We start from the raw sequence: 12522 nt of genomic DNA on the forward strand, positions 1-12522 counted from the left end.
GACTGAATAACGTGGGAAGTTCTTACCACAATCAGCGCAATAACAAAATTACACACTACACAATACCTTAGTGAGGTCGCAGATCCTCAGAAGGTCTTTGTCGGCCTGGCCTTCATACAAGCGCTTGCGTTCCCGAGCAACATCGATATCCTCTTCCTCTGAAGACGAGGATTTCCCTGAAATGAGCCTGGCGGAAAGAAGTCCACCGCAGTTGGCACAACACCATTTATTAAAATTAGCATGAGGAAAGATCTTGGTCAAAGTTTAAGCACAATGAAACAATCTCGGTGATTTTTCATAAATATTAGAAGCCACAGTTATTAGCTTCCATGGCAACCTCGCGATAACTAAACACAGACAAAAATAATACAGATTCACAGTGTAACATGTCATTTATATGAAGCACATGGGGTATGTTTCATATGACTGAAACAAATACTAGATGGAAATTTACTGAAAACGTAAACACTATAACAGTCAGAAATATGAGCGTAGTGTCAAAACGTTTTTTTGGCCAGTTTTGGACAAATTTATTCTGAAATTCAGATTTTGACAGCTTAATTTACCTTGGTTTGCAGAAAAACTTATACTGGATGAGGATTGTGATGGAAAACATGACAACTCCCTGGATAGACATCGCACAAAGGTTCTTCCCCACCATGTCCCAGCTCAGTGGATCCTTGAAACGGTCTTCCCCTGGAAAAAAAAGTAATAAACGGAAAGAATATGGTGATAAACAAAGCCGATAAACACAGAAAATAAAATGTAATGAAATGCTTTATTGCGGCGTGTCAATTCATGTTTATATCCGGTCGTTATCTACAAGCTCAGAGTATGATTTGGCAGAAATGTCTTCAAAAAAGGAATTAGCAGATGTGTGTTTTCTTTCATGCACAGCCAAATATGTCTTTGTCAAAAGTTAGAAGACAGCTGGAATTCGTCAGCTCTTTGAAGTGTTTTTGAGACACATTCATTGCTGAAAGCCAGCAGTTTAAAATGCCACTTAGCCTTGAAAAAAATAAAACGTAAAAAAAAAAAAGTGCTGTCACGTATGTCATGTGCGAAAATCAATGATATCCTGTTCTTTTCATGTGGAGGCCTTTTTTAGGTCTAATTAACACTCAAGTAAACCGGTGACAGGCCCCCACTCTGATCATTTTAAATTCTGCTCTCTGTCTTTCCTCCCTCTCTCAGATTCTACAACCCTTGAGCCCGAGGGGGCAGAGTAAGTAGACAAGTAAAACGAAAGTGCTTGCAGTCTCATTCTCTGGTAAATAGCAGTTCTCCACACTAGCCCTTTTAGGTTGTGATTGCTTTCCCGTCCTGTTCTCCGCCACCGTCGCAAATGATTCCTCAAGCCACTATTTCCTGCTCCATCTCTCTACAGATAAGACTCCTCTTCCTCTTTCATGTGCCTCTTTGCCTCTTGATGGCCTCCTCAACCCTGCCGCCGCCTCCACAAACCTGGGCCCCTCTCCTCTGTGTCTGCTGTGCAAATGTAACACATGCAGGGAAGATCATAGTGGTGGTGGGCTTCTTACCAAAACTGCTGAAGAGGGTGGCCATCGCCTGGTTCTTGGCCATGTCAATTAGTCCTCTGCCCAGACAGAAATGCGGGAATATCAGCAGCACGTTTTTCACAATGTCATTAATGCGGGAGACATTCTGTTGGAGGAAAATGCACACAATCACACAAAGAACGATAAGAATGAATGGCAATTAAACGCTTTGAATATTTAAGCCCCGACTGGGAATTAGCCGGCGCAAGCCGAATATGTCAACTCGCCGCCGCGAGTCAGCAGGTCCGGCGGCGCAAGAGGTTTGGAGGACAGTGCGTATTTCCCGGACACGATTGGGATAATTAAAAAACATCCTGCACTACATTCGCACGCTGCGAGCTGCTGTGTTGCGAGGTTCTAAATGGGCCGCTGAGGAAGCGCAGAGCATCTCAGTTCATCTACCTTCTTGATGTCGGGATTCAGCAAACATTAGGGAACATACTGTGTGATCTGTGAGGTAGCACACGGACAGAATGTGTAAACACAAATTGATGAGGTTGTGCTCAGGTAAGCAGATGTTCATCCTTAAACTCCTAACTAAGGGTAGAAGGAGCACCCTGAGACCAAATAGACACAGCTGGCAAAAGACAAAAAGTGTGAAAACACAGACAGAAGCTCTGCATCTTTCTCTGTTCTTTTTTTTCTGATACTGTATACAAGAACAAAGAGACAGATACATACAGGTACACACAAATACAAAGCCAAAGCATACCGTTTCACTGTTTCACAAGGCACACAAAAGAAGCTAGTCTTATCTTGACAGGGCATTTCCCAGCTACAACTTGTCTTTCTCTCCGAAAAATTGTTCTGTCCCGTTCTCATATTCCTTATTCCTGAGGCTGCAAAACAAAAGGGCCCAGAGAAAAGCACAAAGGACATAATGTATTTAATGAACACACAATGGACTGGGCTATAACAACCTGGCTCAAATAAGGGAGGAAACACAGTAAGTCAGGGAGGAAGGAAGGTATGGGAGAGGGAAGACTACATATGACTATGTTTGTCATGTTCAAAAGCACAAAAGCAATGCATGCATTATGCATAGGCGACTGCTTCATTGCAGCATAGTCTTCAAAGCTCTTGCATACATGGAGGAAGAACATAAATTCATCATTTCTGTTTTTCGGTGAGCCCAAGCAAAGAGTAGGGGGTGGCAGTGCATTTTGTTTAAGCCGTGTGCAAGATTTCCAGATGACGGCAGTTGTCGCAAGATATATTCATGGGAGTGCGTACCTGCTCTGTGATTTATGAGGCTCACCGAGCAAAATTTAAATTGGCAGTTAAAGATGACTGCATGACGCCTGTCTGCCTAAAAACAGATTGCTAGATTCAAATATATTTTCATCGAATAAATTTTTTTCTTTTTAGTTGAATATTTCAACATTTTGGGATATATGATTATTTGCTTTCTCGCATGGAGTGAGAATAGATTGATAACACTACTATGTCTCTACGGCGGCTATCGGGAGGCAGCAGCTGGTTAGCTTAGCAAAAGGACTGCAAACAGGGGGGGGAAGAACTAGCCTCGCTCCATCCAAAGGTAATAAAACCCATCAACCAGCACGTCTAAAGTTCACTACTTATCATATTATATCTTGTGGTAACTTCCACAGGTTGCCTGGCAACTGGTCCCTGCCAAGAAACAGTCAGGCCGTGAAATGGCTAATTGTCATTTCTGTGAATCACTTGTGGGTGGATTTTGTCACCCTTGGACAGAGCCAGGTTAGGTGTTTAAAGTCTATATGTGCTCCTTCACATAGTTTTATATTATATTACACAGCAGGCAGACATGAGAGGGGTCTTGATCTTTTTCATCTAACTCATACAACATACTGGCCAAAATGTCAAACTCTTCTATGTCAAAAAGAAGAAAGGAATCAAACTTGAACAGAGTTCCAGATACACAAGTGGGCACATGCATATGGAAAGATGGCTAAGTTCCTCTAAGGCACATATGAGAGTGTGAGAGAAAGGCCTCATTGATCATGGTGTCAAATCAAACCTTCAGATGTCCGCCAATGTCTCCAACCATAATGCATCACTGCTTTTATCTTCGTTTACCCGTTTGCGTGAAGACTAAAGGGGACAAAGAAATGCAATAGCTAAGAGTAAAATAAGGGTCGTTTAAAAAAAAGCATCCCTCCCTCTCATCAATCAATAAATACATCAGTATTCCCAACATTCAGAACTGGAGACCAGATTGTGATGCCGTCACACAATCTGCGAAGCCAAAGCCGACCAGCGGCCAACTTCCTGCGGCCGCACTTCCAAGCACCCTTTGCTCGGACCGCACCCATCTTCAAAGCTTTCATTTTGATCCACTACACACCTGTAATGTTTGATGTTTGCATCTATCACCGTCTGATGACCGACACAAGGTGAGCAAACACCAGCCACACGTTGCCTCGGCTGGCAGTATGTTTCTGATGATGTTAATACAGCACAACAGTTACATAGTTAATATCTAAAATTATAATAGCTCATACTTATTGGAGCTAATGTGCGTTCAAGAACATTGTCTGACCTCCAATAAACATATTACCCTTATACTTGTGTATTTTGCACCAGTTTGCCATGTTGACTTTTAACGAGTTGATATGTATTCATCCTCGCTAGATTTATATTTAAATATGGAAACTAAATCAATCTTTCATCGGCAGTTCAATGTAACAGAGGAATGAATACCCTAAAACGGTTTGCAAACTATTAATGTTAAACATATTGTTATTTCCGTATGTAAATGTTCAAACACACACACTTCGTGGGATTTGTTGAAGACACCTCTGTTCTTAACATTCAGTTATACAGAGATAAAAAAAAAAAGTTGAATAAACCAACAGCGATGACCTTGGCTGAATGCGGCCCATCTGTCTGGCCGAGGAATGCCAAAGAAAGCAAACCCTAATTTGAGATCAGGACATGAAGTAAAACATCTCCATTCACGGGGTGTTCATCAGGGAGATCTTAGAGGCTCTTGGTTGTGGATGATGAAATGCTGGACAATTTTCCTCCATACATTTGTGCTTTATGCCAATGAATCATTTTCAAACGGTTTTAAAGATGGTGTAGTCGGCAGGGCGCTTATCTGACCCATTTCGCTACATGTGCTTATTCCCACAGCACGGCTTCATCCATAATGCTGGGAATTACAACCAGAGCAGACTGACACAATATACGGCTCAAACAGTCTCGTTGGATATTTTCTGCAGACGATATTCATGTTTTTCTAAGCTACTGCAGATCTTTTGGGAGCACTACCAACCACCAAGTTCAAGAATCTTTATGTAAATCGCGCTAAATTATTGCTTGTGAGACTACACTTTGTTTTTTAAATGGGCCGGAGAGTTAACTGGACTTAGTCAGCAGGAGCCATTGCTTTTGTAACGCTATACAAAAGGACTGATTGTAATGCCTATTTTAAACACCATGCTGATAAAGGATGCTGGACTCCAGACAATTACACTACATGAGGCAGGTAGTACCTGCTCACACCTTTATGTTTGTCCAGGAAAATCTATCTGTGCCTGTGGTTATCTGCGACTGGCACGTGGTGGAGGTATTGACTCTGACACTGCTTCAAGCATACAAGGCAGGCTGGAATTGATGCAATCCACAGGGAGCTGGACAGTCCTGAGGGGAAAGAAAATCTCCCATTGGTCTCAAGACAAAACTGGGGCATCGAGTCTGCAACACTGCAGCTCTTCTTCCTCTCTTGGAAAAATAGTGCTATGCCCAAAAGGGATCTAGATTCACCCTGTGCTTGAAAACAGAGAACAGATTGAGGCCTGTGGCTTTACTTTTGAGTGACATTGTTTAACTAATGCCACCGCTGAGGAGTCTAAAAATGACGAGACAAAGCTTTGAAACAGTAAAAGTCGCAAGAGGGGAAGACTAGCTTGAGCTGTCAGCTGGATCTACCCTTTCTGCCGAACATGGGCACGCTGTCGTACTGTTGTATCCAAGCTTGATTTTTTGTCAAGAGTCTTTTCCCAAAGGGAGACACGCTGAACATGGAAACTTGGAGAGTTATAACATTCGGTGATTGATGTTGACCCATCAGGCGCTCTTATCGGCAGTGAAATCAAGTCAGATTAGCAGAATTACCACAGACCTCTGTCCCAGTCAGGACTCAGAGAAACACGATCTCTTTCCCTCACGCCTTGGACAAGAGAAGAGCACAATAAATCTGCCTCTTTACACTGCCAGTGGGCAACATGCTGTCCATTAAATTATTACCAATGGCGCCCTTTATGAGTAATACGCTCCTCTAACGTCGTATCAATAAATAAAGTGGATGCAGAGACAACAGAATGGAAACAATGACAGACAATGACAGACAAGACTTGCCAGATGAACAAAACAAATTGATAATGAATGTTTGTTATAATGAAATCCCGATGCAAATGAGGCCGCCTCGTTAGGAGACAGGAAACCGCCATGCCATAGATGAGCGGCGCCAGAGGAAACATCAAGTCAGAGGCAGGCGTGTCGGAGGGGACAGAGTGTGCAGAGGGAAAGTCTTCCAGACAACATTGTGCTCAGTCTGAAGTGTGGGATCAGAGCTGTGGGAGACGTTTCGATGAAGCATCAGATGGATAAGCAGCTTGTCAGAGAGCGAAGCGACATTGTGTGTGTTGACAAGGAATGACTGATCAGCTCACACAAAGCTAAAAATATGACGTGGGAAAAAGAAGAATCCTGAAGTAGATGATGCATGCTAATCACGCAAATAACAATTAAGTCTCCAAATCGAATTAGTCATAAATATAGTTCAGAGACCCAAAAAACAGACACAGGGTGACGAGGATCATTTTCTAAATCAGTACAACCTGTAAGGCACATTGAGGGCTCTGCCTGTGACACAAATTGGAGAATCATAATAGGCTCATTTCTCACCGTTTAGATTTTTTTTAAAACATGTTTTAATAAAATGTCACTTAAATTCTAATCAAAAGTAAAATGACTGACAGTCAACATCCCTGTTTTTCGCTCTCTTTCTCTTCCTAAGCTCTCCATTACTTATGCAGGTCTTTTTTTTGGTGTCTTTGTCTTTTGATTCCCCGGAGACCGAAGCCGCTTGCAGTTTAAATGAACGCTTGCTGAAAGATGGATGAGGAAAGTTCTCCGAAGACCCAATTCTCACCAAACGATTAAACATTAAAGAGAATAGGGAAAATAACTCCTTTGAAAAATCCTTGAGAGGATAAAAGAAATAAATTAAAAGCTATACTAGGTGCGCACCCAATTGTGTATGGAAGCAACACAGCATTTATCTATGATTCAAGTCAATTAGCTATCCACTGCTATTGCCCCCAAATATATTGTTTATGCAGCTATGGGAGCCTGGATGTCTGTGTCTGCTACTTCATAGGAAATGTGTCTTCCACCATGCTAAAATTGTGCGCATACACGCGAGTCTCTTGTCCATACCAGTGTACGTGTATGTGCGCTCGTGTGCGGCAGCGACTTACATCGTCATCAAAGAGCTCCAAAACAAAGGTTGCGATGCTGCCGTTGATACCGATGAAGAGGTTGATGCAGGTCAACACCACGTAGGCCGTGCTGGGCACGCTGAAGAAGAAGGAGGCTGGGTACATCATGGGGGTGATGGCCCACCTGAAGGAAACAAGACGCCGTCACACAAGCAGGCAAGGATCCTCTGAAATGTAGTAATACTGTACAGACAAGTCAAAATTGAAATATATTTAGAGAACATAGCCCGAGGATGAACTCTAAATTAAACTCTGTTAACGCCAGGTTATGTGACAGCAGCGGCCAATGCCATGTTAGCAGGATTTATAATTCATAAACGCAGATTCCCAGGTAAATTATACAGTTTCGCCGCATCACCAACCAACCAGTGACCCATAAAACACTGCTGAACAATAAAAGCCTCCCACACTTGGCCTGCAGTAGTTCAAGCTCGGTATTAGGAGGAGTAGAAGTGAGGATCTGCTCTAAGAAGTCCCTGAAGCAGTAAAACAACAGCTCAATATTTCAAATAACATTTTATGAATGAGTTCGGTATGATCATGGCGTGCAGGCAGGAGTAAAATATTGAATTGTCCACAGAATTTGAAGTGTTTAATAATGTTTTATTTGTCGGCTTACAGAATGTAAAGGTCAGTCACCAAATCTCTTTTATGCTTTTTTTGACATCATGTGACCCGTGACTGCGGGCCTCGTGATGTGGCTGATCATGTCGGGTGCTTTACATGGAACACCTCGGGAACATATTGATTCTCATTAGCTTTCACTCGGTAACTGCAACATACAACGATGCGACAAACGCAACATTGCACTCACGCCTTGATCACGACCATGACACGGCACCTACTTTGTATTAATAAGCTTTAATGAATGTGTTGCACATTTCGCAGTTACCGCTATATCTTATGAGAGCGGCTCAATATCTCCATAAGTCTAGATGATGTACTTTGACGATTTAATTTTGTCAACCAAGAACTCCTCTTTTCCCTAATGACGGTTGAAGTATGATAATTTCTTCTCATCTGCATTTCATTATTTCATTAAATATACAAAGTGTGGTTCCATAAAGCGCTCACACTGGTGGATGCAGAATACATTAGACAGTATGCAATCCTGTTGAACAGTGTAAAATAAAGGAATCCAATAAGGAACCATTCATGATCCAAATGTCCAAAAAGGGATAACCCAACCACCCAAACTTGAACCAAATAATTAGAACCCACTATCACTAAATACATTTACAGTGGCATTGAAAGTATTAAGTTTTGATTTGACTTACCCGTACAAAAGAAGCAGCAGAATCAAAGCAGGCAGGTTCGGAGGTGAAACGTAGGCTTTTTGTTGGAAGCAGAGGAAGATCACGATCACAATCACACATGGGACGATGTAGTTGCACTACGGAACAAACATACACAAGCACACACACATACGTAGAGGCCAGTGCATGATTAAGAAATACATTTTTCTTCAAGGCATTAGTGACAGCATAAAAAACATTTTCAATCATGAACATTATCCCGCCATATTTTTTTTTCACACAGAAAAGACGTGTAATTATGAAGCAATATCATTAGCACTCAAATACATCCCCCTTTCATTTTCTAATTAATAACCGTAATAATAGAGTCATCCAATACTTGTCTTTGAGGCAAGTGTCCCCAATGATTTTGAAAGACTTTTAAACTCAGAGACTTATATTGATTCAATATCCAAAAGCTCGAAACAAGAGCTTTTGCTCGTAGGTGTAATATTCCTCTTGGCTGCCTCTTTAAAAACAAATCCACAGTTTCCCAACGGTAACGTAGTGAATTATGTAGCATAGATACAATAAACAGACTGTATCAAGATACACATGTTTATTGATGATACACAGAATAAGTTTTAAAGTGAAACCTGGACTTCCTGTAATATCACCCTTTGATAGAGTGTGTATACTAATGTAGATTTAGCTTCAGGCTAGACTCATTAGACCGGCTCCTGCATTTGTCTTGCACTCAGACAGCATTTATCCACCATAATGATGAGCGTCCCGGTGCCATTTCTTTACCAAAGGTACCTGATAAAATGTTTACTCCCATTATGCCTCAGGGAAACTGTCAGTGAGCCTGTTGAGTGTAACCAGCGGGGGCAGCCAGCATCAATAATTACGCCTCAGCCAATAACTGTTGCTCAGAGGAAGCTTTTTCCCAGAAGCCAGCAGTGTCAAAGCTACATTATCAATTACAGTGAATGTTTTTTTTTTGTTGTATTCAGCCTTAGCTGGATAAAAAATCTGCTGGATAGTACAGTAGAAAGTAGCAAAATAGGGTAAATTAAAGCCTACGGCACAGAAACCAGAGTTGTATGAGTTGCATATCTTGGAGTTTTGACCCAGAACAAAATGTTATACTCAATTAAAAGGTGATAAAGCGGCCTTAAAAGCTGATACTTACCATGTCCCAGGCAAAATTGGCCAACCAGTAGACAGCTGGGTTTACTCCACTGACAAATTGCAGATGTTTGGCTTTGTTCACCCTCTCTTGGATGAGGAAGAGGACAAAGCTGGCAGGGATGAAGGACATGGCAAAGATAACGCAGATGGACACCACCACGTCAGTAGAGGTTGTGGCCCTGTGATTGAATGGAGAACAGCAAACAGGAAGTAGAGTGGAGAGCTATTAGTGTGTACCAGAACACTGACAATAAAACACCAAAATAGAAGCAGAGATGTCCATTTAAACTCTCAACACACTGTTATTTCTGTGAAGACCCGGCTCTTAAAATGTCCTTTTGGATGTGAACAAACAAGGTCACGAAGATGGAAATTATTTCATCACAGCACAGGTTAATTGGATGATCATATTGTTCCCACTGTGTTTGTTTACGTAATATGCTAAGTTCTGTAAGATGATAGATTGGAATATGAGATATCTTCAGAAATCACAGGACCTAACTCAACATGAATTTTAATGAAATGGTCTCATGCTTTCAATACAAATGATACAAACTCCCGCTTTCATTTGAATGTATAATAATAAGGACCCTCATGTATATAGCACCTTTCATAACACGATTACAGAGTGCTTTACAAGATAAACAGAACATATTTAAAAAATAATCTAAAAACAAAAATTCACTAAAAGTCAGCATCTTGTAACATAGAAATCGAGATGGTTAAACAAAACAAAAAAAACACAAATGAAATGTATTTAGCTATATAAAACATATACAGAGAGAAACTCTCGTCTCTTTAGACGAGTCAAAGGCCTCCTGTATGAACCTGTACCTTGTTACAACAAGGACCGATATAACTGAGTGGGGTGTGGGAAGGAACATAGCGCAACATGAGACCTGATATAACTATCAAGGCTTTGCACATTATCTATAATATCTTAAAATCAATTCTAAAAGTAACAGGTCGTGTAAAGAACTGCAGCAGCAGAGTTTTGGATGAGCTGAAGGCGGGAGAGGGATTTTTTTTGCTGATGCCAGAGTGCAAGTAGTTGCAGTAATCTAATCTACTAATTATAATGGTTTCTATGACTTCCTAGCTATAATTTTTTAGGGCAGACTGGTTCACTTTGTTTTTTATTTCAGCGGGACACTAATTATCAGTGTATCCCCAAAGCATTCACAATCACCTCTTTTGGCAAAAATACCAAAAATGCTGGTGTACATGAGAAAAATAGAAAATGGACTGTACTGTGTGGAGGAAAAAGTGAACGCACTCTTCTAGGGGATGAAAAAAAGACTTTGTTGGTTCTCTTATTTCTAGGATATGATTTAGATGACACTTTAATAACGTTGAAGCAGCATTTAGCTCATGTCCTGTAGTGCAAAAAACACATTACATTATTACTTTGCAATAATTAGGAAGCATTCAAACACGTGTTACACCTACAGAAATAATCTATATAACTAATGATCCAGGTGTGTGTCAGTCTGAATGACTTCTTTAGACATTAGCACGATACATTAATGGAACGCACTGAGAATGCTGTTTGTATGTCATAGAAAGCCTTTCAACGGTCATTAACCTTCTGAAACCACGCTAGGTTCACCTTTTAATCGCAAGAGAATATCGGAGCAGATTTTTAAAATCTTCACCAGACTTTTTATACGACTCTTTCGTGTTTGGAACACAGCGTCCCTTTCACCTCCAAGACGCTGACCTCCGTTTCCCTGTTGTGTCTTTATTTATGCCGTCCTAGCTTTGAGGATGTCCTCCGTGGTGTCTGCTCAATTAGCGTTGGAGAACACTGCGGTGTGTTCTTTAAACCCCCATCGTCATCCTCACCTTCGGCCCGCCATAATCTCTTCTGCCGATTTCCTGCTGTGTGATTACCATATTAAATAAGTTGCCCTGTGCGGCAACATGGCTTTATTCATCATAGGCAATGAGACACAATTAAAACATAAATATGAAATAGTTTACCGCAGTGGGTGCCGCCCCACATTTCAACAGGTTTCAACGGGCTCTACGCTCTGGTTGGGTGCTTTGATAATGAAGGGGACAATGCTGTGAATGATCTAACCCTGAATGCTTGAAGCTGGTTAATTGCTGTGAAGAAGAGGACAAGCAATCTGCTAATTAACTAATAATGGGAGAGCAAGAAAGATGAGCAGCGGGAGTACAGCTTTACAGGATCTATTGCTTTTCTTTAGGTTTTTTTAATGACAAGGGCTGCAGGGATCAGTGTTCAATGTTAAAGTGTAGGGGGGCTAAACGCATGAGCTAATTATCAAATCTGAAGCTCCTGGCACAACATCCGGGTTGTCATTTGAATTATACAGTATTATGTAGATAACATAGAGAACCATTTTCAATTTTGATACAAGCATATTACAGTTAATTTGGTAGCTCAACCGTATGGGGTTTTTAAATGGGATATTTTGTGCAGATAGCGTGCGGGAATCAGAAACAATATTAATTCGCCTGAGTGTAACCAAATTACACATCAAATTCTACCGCGGCGGAGGAGCAGAAGTTTTTGTCACTTGCCAAATTGATATTCCTGAGCAATTAAGAAGTGATACATACTCTGTATCTCCATAATGAAATGGTGCCAAAGCATGACATGTTTGAAAATGATAGAGAATTGGAAGGTGCTATTTTCGCGCCGGTGCAAATGAAGCACAGAGACCATGCGCAAATCAAGTTGAATGCATCGCCTTTCTTTCCTTCTGCATAGGTTCATAAGACACTGGCTCATGACATCTCCTGCATGGAGGGCGCACGAGACGGCACGGTCACTTCAAAATAGATCGTGCAGTGCAATGTTTGTCATTTGTGCCAATAGAGTTATTACCCATAGAACGGCTCAAGCAATTATCTCTCCACGACATTAGGTAGCTGTTAATTAGAAATAGAAAACCATTTAAAAAATGTCAAAAAGTTACTCCAAAGAACTTTCATTTTGCGTTAAATTTGGCGGGTTTTAACTTCTCTATAGATCTAAATGTTCAAGACCTTCTTCAGAGAGATATTCAATCT

General features: G+C 41.1%; 1 protein-coding gene across 1 annotated transcript in view; it reads right to left on the minus strand.

The window, feature by feature from the left end:
- LOC137792667 (phospholipid-transporting ATPase ABCA1-like) overlaps window positions 1–12522 on the minus strand; it is a 122934-nt gene that overhangs the window by 27868 nt on the left and 82544 nt on the right. Inside the window, exons 36-41 of the mRNA XM_068588421.1 lie at window positions 9482–9659; window positions 8329–8444; window positions 7031–7175; window positions 1542–1665; window positions 567–696; window positions 67–187 (exon numbers count right to left, since the gene is read on the minus strand). Of these exons, the coding sequence (XP_068444522.1) occupies window positions 67–187; window positions 567–696; window positions 1542–1665; window positions 7031–7175; window positions 8329–8444; window positions 9482–9659 (814 nt within the window). The remainder of the gene's footprint in view (window positions 1–66; window positions 188–566; window positions 697–1541; window positions 1666–7030; window positions 7176–8328; window positions 8445–9481; window positions 9660–12522) is intronic.

Source organism: Clinocottus analis, unplaced genomic scaffold, assembly GCF_023055335.1.
Source record: "Clinocottus analis isolate CAN_PGR_092001 unplaced genomic scaffold, fCliAna1.0.p SCAF_21, whole genome shotgun sequence".
In the NCBI taxonomy this organism is placed as follows: domain Eukaryota; kingdom Metazoa; phylum Chordata; class Actinopteri; order Perciformes; family Cottidae; genus Clinocottus; species Clinocottus analis.